Below are 14311 nucleotides of genomic sequence, written 5' to 3' on the forward strand. Positions count from 1 at the left end.
ATGTTGCGAACAGGAGGGATGCTTTCTCTCTCCTGCTCCGAGGCCCACCAGTCAAAAATGGTGGGCCTTTCCCTCCCTGTTTCATCATGTGATGCCCTGAGAGGGTCCTAAGCCCTGATTGGCTCAGATGCCTAAGGCCCCTCCCCATCCATCACATGATGAAACACGGGGAGGGGAAGGCCCGCCATTTTTGACTGGCAAGCCTCGGAACAGGAGAGAAAGAGAGCCCTCCTGCTCCCAACGTCTGAGAAAGATACAAGGAAGGGGGTTTGGGTGAGCATCTGTTGGCAGAAGGGAGTGGGCATCCCTTCTGCCTTTTTTTGGAGGGAAGGGGGGAGGATAGAGGATGGTTCAGAAGAGGCCTCCATTGGAAGAAGGGAGTGGGCATCCCTCCTGCCTATTTTCACGAGTGTGGGGAGGTGGGTCTGTCTCCGGTGCTGTCTCACTTCTAACCCTCATTCCAAGCTTATAAGAACATAAGAATAGCCTTACTGGGTCAGACCAATGGTCCATCAAGCTTAGTAGCCGGGACACGGTGGCCAATCCAGGTCACTAGTACCTGGCCAAAACCCAAGGAGTAGCAATTTTTCTTCTCTCATCCTGCCATCTTCCATCCCCAACATCCACCTCTGACACAGAACTCTTTTATTAGCCCCCCCCTCCCCGTTTCTTTCTTTTAAGCACCATTAGCCACTCAAAATTCAGCTTTCTATGTCACTTCCCTCCTAGCCCATGTTTTCTTTTGTACCCTTTTCCCTAGCTTTCCTATTTCCCTGTTTCACTTCTTCCCCAGCTTATTTTTTTTACCCTGTTTCTACCCTCTGTTCTCACCCATAACCTAGCCCCTATTTATTTTACTCATTTCTATAGCACTACTAGACATATACAGCACTATGCACTACTTTCTCTGTCCCTAATGGACTATATGTTTTTGTACCTGGGGTAATGGAAGGTTAAGTGGCTTGCCCGTGGTCTCAAGGAGCTGCAGTGGGATTTGAACCCTGTTCCCCTGGATCTCAGTCCACTGCACTAACCATTAGGCTATTATGCAAGACCCAGCTGAATACTGATCTGGACCCATTCCTTATTGGTCACCCTCTGTAGTCACTTTCTCTTGCCTGTTACCCTCTTTCAGTCTCCCATTACCCCATTTACTACCTCTCTAGCTCTGATTCTATCCATCTCTCACTCAACTCTTTATTAAATCCTTATAGCCTCTCTGTCTTGGTTCCTATCTCTCCTAATCTAGCATTTCCCCTTTCTCTAACTTCACAGCCCAACACCTTCTACATTCATAAGCCAGAATTTATATGCCTTTTCCCTCTCTTCTCCACTCCACCCATAGTTCAGCATCTCCCTTTATAGTACAAAATCTTTCTGTTAATCCTCCCTAATCCAGCCTTTCCTTTTTCTTTCTTCTCTCCCACCCCCTCCCCCTCCCCCTACACAGTCCAACATATTGCCTTCCCTTTTTTCTTCTTACAGTCCAGTTGAGCTGGAGCTCTGGTACTGGCCATAGGTCACAGACTTATAGATTCACCTCCATGCTTTCCATAGCCATTGGGCCTGTGTGATTGAAACCTGTGTTTGAACCACAGAGTTTTGTTATTTTTTTGAACCAGGCAGGGCTCCCTATTCATCAAACTCCGCAATTTCAATACAAGTTTCAATCACACAGGCCCAGTGGCTATAGAAAGGAAGGAGGCATAGTCTAGTTCCACCCCATAGCAATGTCCACACTCAGAAATTGCTCTTTCTACCTTTGCAAAGCAATTAGGCTCTCTGTTGTTAAGCTGTGCAGTGCAGGAGGTTCAAGAAGTCTCATGATTTCAAGTCCACCAGACTTCCCGAACTCCTGCAATGCATTGCTGAAGTATAGAGAGCCTGATTGCTGTGCAGAAGCAGGAGCAGTTAAAGAAGCAATGCTTAGATTTAAAAGAAAAAATGGAGGATATGAAATCCTGGGCACAAGGGTGCAATTTCTAGACTGCCTGACATCTGAGATTTGTTGAGCCCTGTATTAGATGGATAGATTTCTAAAAGAAGTGTTTTACCAGAGGAAAAGGCTTTAAAAATTGTCTTAGCTCTAAATTTGCAAGTTAACCAGCTGAGATTACTTAATTTATTTTTAACCCTTAGATTTAATTGAAACTCTTTCTGAAGATCGAGCTCGCTTACTGGAAGAAAAGAAACAACTTGAAGAAGAAGTTAGCAAATTGCTAAGCTTTAATTTACTTCCATCAACACATCCTACCTCTGCTTCAGAGCAATGTGGAGCCTGTGCACTTGATATCCCCATAGAAATGGAGAGGTTAGCATTAGAACCCACAGGTCCAGAAGAAGATAGGGCAGAATCAGCAATGGAGGCAAGCATGATGACAGTTCAGTAAGTGGAAATAGAAGTGCATTTAAGTTGTACTTAATTACTTTTAGGTATTATTACTAATATGTGGGCCAGTGTAATAAAACTATGTTAACAATTAGTGTTAGATTTTAACACAGATTTTTTTTTGTTTCTGCATTAAATCTTTATTTTACATATGTTGTAATAAATTAATCATGGGTAAAGTACTGAAGTAAAAAAAATCAACATTAAAGTGAAAGTAAAGTAAACAAACGAGTTACCGGTACTTTACTTCCTTATTAACTTTAGAAGCTTTGTGGTCTAGTCGCAAGTACTCCCAGCCCTTGAAGACCCTGACCTGGGACCCCTGAACAAGAGTGTGTTAGGACCATAGAGCCTTCACCCTCATATTCCCCTACCAAAACACAGGAACAGAGAAATAGGATGGCAGATAAAGGCCAAATGGCTCATCCAGTCTGCCCATCCACAGTAACTATTATCTCTTCCTCTCTCTAAGAGATCTCACAGTCTTTTTGTCTCCACCACCTCTACCAGGAGAGTATTCCATGCATCTACCACCTTTCTGTTAAAAAGTGTTTCCTTAGATCAGTCCTGAGCCTATCACCTCTTAACTTCAACCTTTGCTTTCTCATTCCAGAACTTCCTTTCAAAAGAAAGAAATTTGCCACATGCGCATTTATGCCATGTAGGTATTTAAACATCTCTATCATATCTCCCCTCTCTAATCTTTTTTCCAAAGTATGCATATTGAGATCTTTAAGCCTATCCCTTTATGTCTTATGATGAAGACCACCGACCATTTTAGTAGCCTTCCTCTGGACCGACTCCATCCTGTTTATATCTTTTTGAAGGTGCGATCTCCAGAATTGTACACAATATTGAAGTTTTATACAGTACCTCCTTTTTCCTACTTGCCAAACCTCTCCCTATGTACTCTAGCATTGTTCTAGCTTTCACCATCATCTTTAGAACATCACATACTATCACAATTCTGCTCCTCTTTCATGCACAAAAGTTATTCACCCCCTATACTGTACCATTCCCTTTGGTTTTTGCAGCACAAATGCATGACCTTCCATTTCTTAGCTTTAAATCTTAGCCACCAAATTTCAAATCATTCTTCAAGCTTTGCTAGGTCCTTCCTCATGTTATTCAGGAGGTATATAAAAGATCTTATTTATTTTATTGATTGATTGATTAGGATTTATTATTAAATATGATATGCTACATAAATGGTTTCTAAACCTTATTACCTTGCTCTTTTAAAGAAAAAGGAGGTGTGGGAAGGCTAGTTTGTTCAAGACTGAATCTTTGACATACATAACCTGAAAACTGTTTTAGGGGGTTCCCAAGAAGTAATTCCTATGCATACTACTTTAGTTGTTAATTTCATTTTGGATTCTAAAGTTGATGACCACCTAAAGTGGATTTTATTTTCAGAAACAAAGATGAGTGGTTGTATTTTTTCCCCAGAAGACTATTTCTTGATATATTTGATGCCTCACAGAATAAAAGGATGTCATTCTTTAATTTGAGACCTAGGCCCTGCAGCTTGGTGCATTTAATTGGCTGAATTTTCTGTGTAAATGTAGGATAAAGTATAAGGGAGATGAATATTTATTTTAAAAGCCATAGCAACTTACAACATTTTTGTAAGTTAAAATTGTCTTGACATCCTTCCTAGTATGGGTATAATGGGGCTTGCTATTAGAGAATGACATGGTGACAAAATTCATCACCGTTCCCGTCCCCGCGGATAACCGCGGGAAACCATCTTCATGTCATTCTTTAAAGAGAGAGGGAAGAATCAGAGTATGAATGGCCACAACCACTGACCCACAAGCTTTGCTTTGAAGAATGCTGGTGTAGAAGGATTGTGGTTGAAATAGACACTAGAAAATGACATGGGATTATTTCCCGCGGTTATCCGCGGGGACGGGAACAGTGATTAATTTTCTCACCGTGTCATTCTCTACTTGCTATGTATAAGTTAAGGTAGACCTACACTGCTAGTATTTTGGCTGTTCTATGATCTTTTGAGTTTTGTTTAAATAGTGGTTCTTTTTTAATGATTGTGTAGTTTAAAAATATTGATTTGGCTTTTAATTTTGTACAGTCTGATTTTCTTTCTTGCTGTGTTATACATTATTTTGAATAAGATGATTTTTTTTCTAGGATGGAATTGTTAAATAATAAAAAAAATATGAGGCTCATAATCAAAAAATATAAATGTCCAAAAATCAGCACTTGGACATCCTAATCTCCAGGACGTCCAAGTGCTGATAATCAAAAATTCCATTCTGGACATCTAACGAAGTGTCCCAGCTTCTGTGAGTCCAGAGCTCGAGATGGGCGTGGTAGAGACATGTTATGGGCGGACTTTGGGCATGCATAAGGGCGGGTTAGACTTGGACATCTTGCAGCGATAATCAAACAATTTGCAAGACATCCTGGACTGAACTTAGATGTTCGGAGCTAGACCTGTTGTAGAAGCATCTAAGTGCCACAAAGGAGCCCAAACTGACCAGATAACCACTGCATGCATCAACTCCACCTGTGCTCACTGACCTCCTTCCACTACACAAAAATTAGAACAAAAAGGTACGTGCATGGCTCTAGAACAACAGCATCTGGTATAGTGAAACCTAGAAGAGCATCAGGTGTGTAGAGTTACCTGGTAGGCAAGCTAGTGAACAGCTAGTGAACAATTAAGAGAAGGACCCAGGTTCATAAGCCACTCTAACCACAACATCTATGGTTTTAAGTATGAACCCATCAAAATCCACCCAAACCTTACTCTGTTGCCATATAGGTGACACCTGCAGCCATAAGGGCTATTGGGGTGATACACAGGTGGGTATAGTAGGTTTTAGAGAGTTTTGGGGGACACACCATAAATTATAAGGGGGTTATGGTGAGATATACATCTGACACCCTTTATGAGAAGTTCACAGCAGTGCCCTTTAAGGTGCCCCACTGCTCTGTTGGGTTGTCTTCTGTGGCCAATCCATTACTATGCTAGCCCCTCCCATGTCTAAATGGCCTAGATTAGAACATTTTGAAGATGGATGTTTTAATATTTGAAAATGGTCGTAAGAGTTAGATGTCCTTAAAGCCAATATGTCCATATAGGTCATTAAAAAAAAAATTAGACATCTAGCGGGTTCCTAAATGGATGTTTCCCTGCCCCAATATTTGGACATCTTGTGGGATACGTCCAAAGTCAGAATTAGACGCACTATCGAATATGCCGTTCCACATGTATAAATGTGCAAGAATTTTTAAAATGAGAAACAGACAAGGCCTGATATTTTAAAAAAAAGTTGAGCTCCTTAATTTGTGCTCTACTTTCATCCAAACTAACGAGTCTTGGGAGAGAATTTATCAAAGTGTTGTACTGTTAAAAAGGGTCATTTTACCACAGGTTGTGTTACTTTAGAACAGGAGCCCATTTTGCGCAATGATATCTTGTTCTAAAATAGCATTTGTGGAAAAATAGCCCATCTTAACAGTAGCAGATGACGTTAAACTGTTTAAAGTTGTTAAAACACATGTGAACTGTGAAAAACTGCAGAAAGATCTTAGGAAACTGGAAGACTGGACATCCAAATGGCAGATGAAATTTAATGTGGACAAATGCAAAGTGATGCACATTGTGAACAATAATCCAAATCATAGTTACCGGATGCTAGGGTCCATCTTGGGGGTCAGTGCTCAAGTAAAAAATCTGGGTGCCATCATTGACAATACACTGAAACTTTCCGCCCAATGTGCGGCAGTGGCCAAAAAAGCAAACAAGATACTAGGAATTATTAGAAAAGGGATGGTAAACAAGACTAAGAATGTTATATTGCCTCTATATTGCTCAATGGTGCAACCCCATTGAGTATTGTTTTCAGTTCTGGTCTCCTTATCTCTAAAAAGATATAGTGGCACTAGAAAAGGTTCAAAGAGAAATGACCAAGATGATAACGGGGATGGAACTCCTCTCGTATGAGGAAAGACCAAAGAAGTTTGGGCTCTTCAGCTTGGAAAAGAGACAGCTGAGGGGAGATATGATTGAATTCTACAAAATCCTGAGTGGTGTAGAACGGGTAGAAGTAGATTGATTTTTTTTACTGCATCAAGATTTACAAAGACTAGGGGGATGCATGATGAAGTTATATAGTAATACTTCTAAAACCAATAGAAGGAAATATTTTTTCACTCAGAAAATAGTTAAGCTCTGGAATGCGATGGCAGAGGATGTGGTAAGAGCAGTGAAAATAGCCAAATTTGTTAATCCGCTTATCGAATTTCTAAGCGGAGTACATAGAATTTAAAAAAGGCTATACAGTGGTACCTTGGATTACGAGCATAATCTGTTCCAGAAGCATGCTCGTAATCCAAAATGCTCGTTTATCAAAGCGAGTTTCCCCATAGGAAATAATGGAAACTCGCTTTGATAGGTTCCCACCCTCCACCTCCCCCCCCCCCCCGAGGCCAGCAGCGCTGCTCCCCCCCCACGAGAACCGGCATTGCTCCCCCCGAAGGCCCCCCCCCCCGCGAACCGGCACCCTCCCCCCCGCGATCCGCAACCCCCCGCCGCCATCAGGCACCCCCCCTGCCGTGACCTGAGGTCCCCCCAACCCACCCGAACCCTCTTCTTACTTTTCTGTAGCCTCCGCACCAGCACCAGCATGTCCTGTGCGTGGTGCCGGTGCCTGAAGATCTGCTTCCTGTGCTGGGCCTTGAGTTCACGTCGAACGTGAACTCTCACGTCGAACGTGAACTCTCAAGGCCCAGCACAGGAAGCAGATCTTCAGGCACCGGCACCACGCACAGGACATGCTGGTGCTGGTGCCGCTGCGGAGGCTACAGAAAAGTAAGAAGAGGGTTCGGGTGGGTTGGGGGGACCTCAGGTCGCGGCGGGGGGGTGCCCGATGGCGGCGGGGGGGGGGTGCCGGTTTGCAGGGGGGACGCTTGCAAATCGAAGCGTGCTCGGTTTCCGAGGCGCCGATTTTGCGAATGTTTTGCTCGTCTTGCAAAACACTCGCAAACCGGTGCACTCGAAAACCGAGGTACCACTGTATTATTCATCATTATTCATCAGATACTGTACCATGTCTCTCCAAAGGTATTACAAGAGTTGTTTGAAATGTATCTACCTAGAAGAAACCTAAGATCTGAAAATACAATGAAATTGAGTCTAGAGGGTAGGATGTCGATTGTGCATGTTAGGATTGGAGCATCAATGATGTCAGTGGCTGGTGCGAAACTTTGGAATGCTCTGCCTAGTATTCTGCGATTTTGTGCTGTAAAGATAAGCTTCAAGAAAATGTTGAAAATGCAGCTTTTTGTTAATGCTTTTTTATGCATTTCTGCAGTCGCTTTAGTTTAAGATACAGTGTTAAAGAATATTTTGTCTTGAACTTAAAATTCAAAGTCCTTCTACAATTTTATTGTTGAAATCCTGATTTGATAACGTCTTTATTGGTATTGTGTTATCTTCCATGGGGGGATGGGAAATTTGCATCTGTCTACTGTTTGTGTCATATGTGGGAGACTAAAGGGCAAGCAGGATAATATGTATGTAAGCAATGTGTTAACTACATAGTTTTATGCGGTATATAAATTTTTAAATGCATAAATACATAAAAATTAACCAAACAGACATATTAAGACAAGAGCGGGAAAGTGGGGTAGAACTACATCAAATTATAAGAAACAAAACAATAATGGTTAACACTTGAGGATAGGGGATCCCATCTGTAGGAAAGAATGAAATAAAGGATGTTAAGACGGACGTCCTGAAATTGGATGTTATGTATCAAAAGCGTCCCTAAATAAAAAGGTTTTTAGATTTAATTTAAAGCGGTCTAGAGGTGTTTCTTCCTGTAAATGGATCGGCATTGAGTTCCATAGTAGGGGTGCAGTTACTGAAAAAATTGTAGAACGCATTGTGTTAATGTGACGCAAAGAGGGAATAGACAACAGATGTTGAGTGTTCGGTCTAAGCAATCTCATTGAAGCATAGAGAATGAGGAACCTATCTATAAATTGTGGGGAATTGGTTACTCGTGCTTTGAATGTTAAAAGAAGTATCTTGTAAGTAATTCTGTGTGAAATAAGAAACCAATGCGCGCTATTCAGAAGTGGTGTTAATGTGATCAAATTTCTTCGCATTTGTTATCAGTCTGATTGCCGTATTTTGAATAATTTGCAGGCGTTGAGTTCTTTTTGTGTGATACCATTATACAATACGTTACAGTTGTCAAGCCTTGAAATTACAAGAGAGTATATTAGAATATTAATTAAATGTGGATCAAGAAGGCTTGTGAGAGAGACTATCATGCATAACCTGTAGAAACATTTCTATACAACAGCACTAATCTGTTCATGGAAAGTTAGCTTATTGTCAAAAATGACACCTAAAAGTTTAATGGAAGTTAATCTGCAAGGGGGTGGATGTGAAACAAATGGGGGTAGATAGGGAGAGTCTGTCTTGTTTGGGAAAAGCATTGTTTTGATTTTTGCAGTATTCAACGCCAGCCTATTGTCTCTCAGCCAATTTTCAAACTTTTTGCTGATTTCGTTTGTCATCTGGATTATTGGGATCTTTAGGGTAAAGTAGTTGAACATCATTAGCATACACATACATCGACTGACCCAGCATCAAAAGTGGTGCCAAAAAGATGTTGAATAGAAGAGGTGATAGAATTGAGCCTTGGGATATACTGTATTTATTGTAGTACATATCGGATGATTTATTGTTGAAAATGACTTTAGAAGAGCGATCATAGAAATATGAGATAAACCAGTCTTAATACTTGGTCAGTGAATTCTATGGACCTAAGACTTTCTAATAGTAAGTTATGATCAATGGTATCAAATGCTGCAGAAAGATCCAAAGAGATCAGAAGTACAGATTTGTGATGGTCTAGAATAGATAGTATAAAATAGATGTGGACAGTCCTATTAGCGAGTGTTCTGTAGAATGGTTTTTCCTAAAGCCAGTTTGGTTGGGGTGTAAGACCTTTGTTGATTCGACAAATTCAGAGATTTGGTTAAAGACGATTATTTCTGTTATTTTTGCTAAGAAATGAATATTGGCTATTGGCCGATATTTGGATTTCTCGTTTGGATTTTCCTTGGGATCCTTATCGGATGGATAGTTGGTTCTTTCCAGGCCTTAGGTAAAAATCCTGATGTTAAATTGTTCATAACTAGCCTATGCATATTATTTCTGAAAATTGAAAAGTACCGCTTTAAAATGAATGTGGAACTGTGTCTGAGCAGGAACCTTTAATATTTTTGGATTGAAGCACCCGCTGCATGTCTATTAATGTAAGAAGGGAGAAGCAGTTACATTTTAAGAAAGACAAATTTGTATAACTTAATGTGGATGGAGGGATGGGGTGCAATTTACCAGCAAGTTTTGTTCTAATGATTTTTATTTTGTCAATGAAGTTTTTTGCAAGCTCCTGTGCAATAGGATTATTTTCTAAAGGTGGGTTTTTATGATTTACTGTTAAGGAGTTCAGAGTTAGAATGAGTGACTAGTCGGCTGGATATTAATAAGTTGTGGGAACTGCAGAGCTTAAGGATGGTAGCTGGTCAATGGCCCCATATTATTGGAATTTGTAAATTTTGAATTGCCATGTTAGTGTGTACAGAGAGAAGTGAAAGAAGGAAGATGGTAGTGAAAACTAGAAGCAAATGCTTCTTAGTTAAATCGAATAAATAAAACTTGAGTGCGTACGAAAGAGCGCACTAAGGAGCATTACCTGCTCCTTAAATGCGCTCCTTCAACGCGTGCCGCAAGTGTGTCCAATATTTAGCGCATGTATCTGCACAGAGTCCAGGTGGGTGGGAACCACAGCGGGTCAGCTACTCAAAAATGACCAAACTGAATGTTATACAACTTCTTTTCCAGTTTTCTGCTATGGCTGGAAACACTGCTTAGCTGGTTTTAAAAAAGGTTTGGACAAGTTCCTGAAGGAAAAGTCCATAAACTGCTGTTGAGACAGACATTGGGGAATCCACTGCTTGCCCTGGATTGGTGGCATTGACTGCTGCTGCTATTTGGGTTTTTGCCACTTGTGACTTGGATTGGCCTCCGTGAAGACGGGATGCTATTATGTTCTTATGAATTTCTCCCTAAGTTTTCAGCGAAGAAGTTGTTTAAATTTAAGAGCTTAAAAATGATGCTTAAAAAATTAGGCCCTCAATTTATTTGCATGGATTTCTGAATCTAATTTATGAGCCTAGTGCTGAAAATCAGTGCTATATTCCTAGCCAGTCTGCCCTAAATTTTCCCTTTTTCCCCACCTACTTTTTATTCTCCTAAATATAGAAATTTAGTGAACTTGGTTATAAATTTAGGCACTTAGCCCTCATAAATTTTCAGAGGCCAATTTATGAGAATAACTTTCAAAGTTAGAAGTATAAATTCTTGAATATCATACCCGCAATGTTTAAAGTCATTCTACAGTATAAAATTTCATGCATGATATACCAAGGCCTCTATGTTTGTTTATAAAGAATCATGATCAGAAAATGCCAAAGATCACTGGATGTTAACGAATCAAAATACTTTGGGGTCCTTTTACTAGAGCTTAGCATATGCTAACAGAATGAGCATATACTAAATTCTAAGAAACCCGTATGTATAAAATTGGTTTCTTGGCATTTAGCACACACTAGCAGAATTAGCACATTCTAAACTTGTAATGGTCTTTTTTTAATCTTCATACAATCTATACTTATAATCCCACTGGGTAAGTTTAACACAAGTATGGTAGCATGAATCCCTAAAAGAAAATAAATTGTAAATATATTCTTTGATTTCCAACATTTCACTGTGTTTCGTTTAAATTTTTATAGTGAAAACCTCCATATGTTATCTGAAGAAAAACAGAGGATTATGTTGCTGGAAAGAGTGAGTATTTTCTTAAAGCAAGCTTATGAAAAGGTGGTTTGTTCTGGTATGTGCCAGCTAAATTGTTAAGATTGTGCAAAATTAAATTCCTTCCACCAATGAGATTAACAAAGTTTAGACAGTGGTATTTTAAGTATAATGGCTATCCTTTGGACTTGATTACCCTTAAAAATACCCCAGGGAATTATGCACCAAAATATTGAGTATTATGCAAAAATAATACCATTTTTTATACATTATATCAGGGCTCAAACAAATCCTAGACACCAGATTACTGCAGTGACTGAAAATTTGAATCTGGCACATAGGATTTTTGTACTAATTTTTAAAGGTTTATTTATTATGCTTTGGCTGTCACTGGAACAGTGAAGTTTTCCTCTCTTCCACAGTTCCTGCCTAATGTTAGATAACCAGACTCAGGTATACAGTATAATTTAGATCAGTGTTTTTCAACTCGGTCCTGGAGTACCCCCTTGCCAGTCAGGTTTTCAGGATATCCACAATGAATATGCATAAACTTGATTTGCATACACTGCCTCCATTATACGCAAATTTCTTTCATGCATATTCCTTGTGGATATCCTGAAAACCTGACTGGCAAGGGGGTACTCCAGGACCGAGTTGAGAAACACTGGTTTAGATTTTCTTGTCAGAGTAATTAATAAAGTTAATTTATTTCCAGTCAAAACAGAAGTGTTTGTGGTTATTTGGACAGATTGAAACATGGGTAATAGCTAGACTGGAGATATTGGCTAAACTGGTTATCAACTATTAGAAATGTTACAACTTAAAATGTGTTTTCAGACATCCTTAACACATATTACAGATCCTTTACAAATATACTGTAAAGTATAGCTCTAGTTTCTTGTTACCAATATCATATACTGTATGACATAGCCATTCTAAAGTTTGGAGATATATGATGATGAAAGGTATTTTTGCAAAATGCAGAACAATTAGTAGAAGCTATGGGGAAACATGCACATTCTGTGATTTCCAAACATTAAAAACTGGCTACATTTTGAGTGATATTATGAATTAGGAAAAACTAATGCTGTTGATTTTTGCATGGATTTTGTTTACTGCATTGTCAAATAACATAACAAAGCAAAAACAAAAACCAGTATCACAGAATAGAATAGAATAAGTCTTTAGGAAAACAGATTAAGTGGGAAATCAAAGGGCGCTAATAGAGAATGACATGGTAGCTGTTACCCATGGCTAACCGCGGGTAACCCGCCAAAACGGGGGAGAGAAAAAGATTGGTTGCCATGGGTACAGGGAGAAGGCCATTCACCGCCCCGTGGAGCGGTGAATGGCCTTGTCTCCGCAGTGAAGGGAGGGAACGCGCTCCCTCCCTCCATACTGATAGCCACCACTGCCCAAGCATCTCCCTCCCTCCTGATCGCTGCCACCCGATCGCCATAGCCACCGCCTGAGCTCAATCGCCAACACCTGAGCATCTCCCTCCCTTCTCCTTACCTTCGCAGCAGGCAATTTCTCTAAATGTGCTTCCTACCAGCAGCCAGAGCATTGAAATTGCGTGTGGCTGTCGTAAAGGTAATCTCTGACGCTGGTAGGAAGCACTTTTAGAGAAATTGTCTGCCGCGAAGGTAAGGAGCAGGGAGGGAGAAAGAGAGGAAAGGTGGGGTAAAAAGAACAGACGGTGAAGGGACCTAAAGGAAGGTGGGGTTGGGAGGAACAGACGCTGAAGGGAAGGTGGGCTAGAGCGGAACAGACACTGAAGGGAACTTGGGAAGGTGAGGTGCAGAGGAACAGACGCTGAAGGGAACTGGAGAAGGTGGGCTAGAGAGGAACAGACGCTGAAGGGAACTGGGGAAGGTGGGGTGGGGAGGAACAGATGCTGAAGGTAACTGGGGAAGGTGGGGTGCGGAGGAACAGAAGCTGAAGGGAAATGGGGAAGAGAGAGATTCCAGACTATACAGGGAGCGGAGGGAAGAAGATGGGTGCCAGATCAATTGGGGGGTGGAGGGAAAGATGGAAGGGAGAGGATAAGGATTTTAAGGAATTGTAGGAGGACCTTCCAAGATTGGAAGACTAGGGATCCAAATGGCAGATGAAATTTAAATGTGAGAGTTGCATAGTAAGGCACGTAGGAAATAATAATGCAAATTTTAGCTATATGATGCTAAGTTCCACATTAAGCATTGCCATCCTGAAGAAGGACTAAGGATCACTATGGACAATATGTTGAAATCTTCTAGATATGCAATAGTTGTGTCCAGAAAAGCAAACAGTATGTTAGGAATTGTTTGAAAAGGAATAAAGAATAAAGCAAAATATGTCAGTGCCTCTACAGTATAGTGCTGCATAGTACAATGACACCTTGAGTATTGTGGCAATTTTCAAAGACATTTTCACTAGTAAATTATTGTTTTGTCTGCCTAAATGGGCTATTTGAAATTTGAGTCCCACTAATACATATACTCTCAGGAAAAAGGTCAGTTAAACTCCAATAATATTACCTCTAAATCAGAACTCTTAAGCTTAACAATAATTGGGAAATATGCGATGATACTCTGTGAATAACTCAAATTAGTATGCTACTGTGTTTCACAGATATTGTAACTTTATATTCTTATCTTTACATACTTATATATTAAATATTTTTTGGTGATGTGCTCAGACCTGTAACCCAATAAATAGTGTAGTCACTGCATTGAGTTTAACATGGGGACCATCATTGCAATCACCTGTCCCCGGCCCTCCCTAGTGGATTTAAACTTATTCAGATACTATGATAGTACTTATCTGAATGGAGTGGTATTCGCTGTTAAACTGGAGCTGGTTAAATCTCAATGGTGACTGTGTTCAATTCAAATGAAGTGATACTTAAAATCCAATGGTGGTTATATAAATGATCTTCATTTCTCGTCCCCCCGACTCGAGTTTCGTTTTCTTCGTCGGGGAGGGACACTGAAAATCTATATCTAAATCAAAATCATATACAAAACATAGTCATTGTTTTAGTTTACTTAACAGTTATTTTATGAGATCCAAGCTTA

General features: G+C 40.2%; 1 protein-coding gene across 6 annotated transcripts in view; it reads left to right on the plus strand.

Moving 5' to 3' along the window:
* The window catches only part of RB1CC1 (RB1 inducible coiled-coil 1), a 325791-nt gene that overhangs the window by 270956 nt on the left and 40524 nt on the right, over positions 1–14311 (plus strand). For all 6 annotated transcript variants that reach the window (XM_033933671.1, XM_033933675.1, XM_033933676.1 and 3 more), the window contains 2 exons: positions 2140–2386; positions 11231–11285. In XM_033933671.1, coding sequence (XP_033789562.1) covers positions 2140–2386; positions 11231–11285 — 302 coding nt within the window. The remainder of the gene's footprint in view (positions 1–2139; positions 2387–11230; positions 11286–14311) is intronic.

This window comes from Geotrypetes seraphini, chromosome 2 (genome assembly GCF_902459505.1).
Source record: "Geotrypetes seraphini chromosome 2, aGeoSer1.1, whole genome shotgun sequence".
NCBI lineage: Eukaryota > Metazoa > Chordata > Amphibia > Gymnophiona > Dermophiidae > Geotrypetes > Geotrypetes seraphini.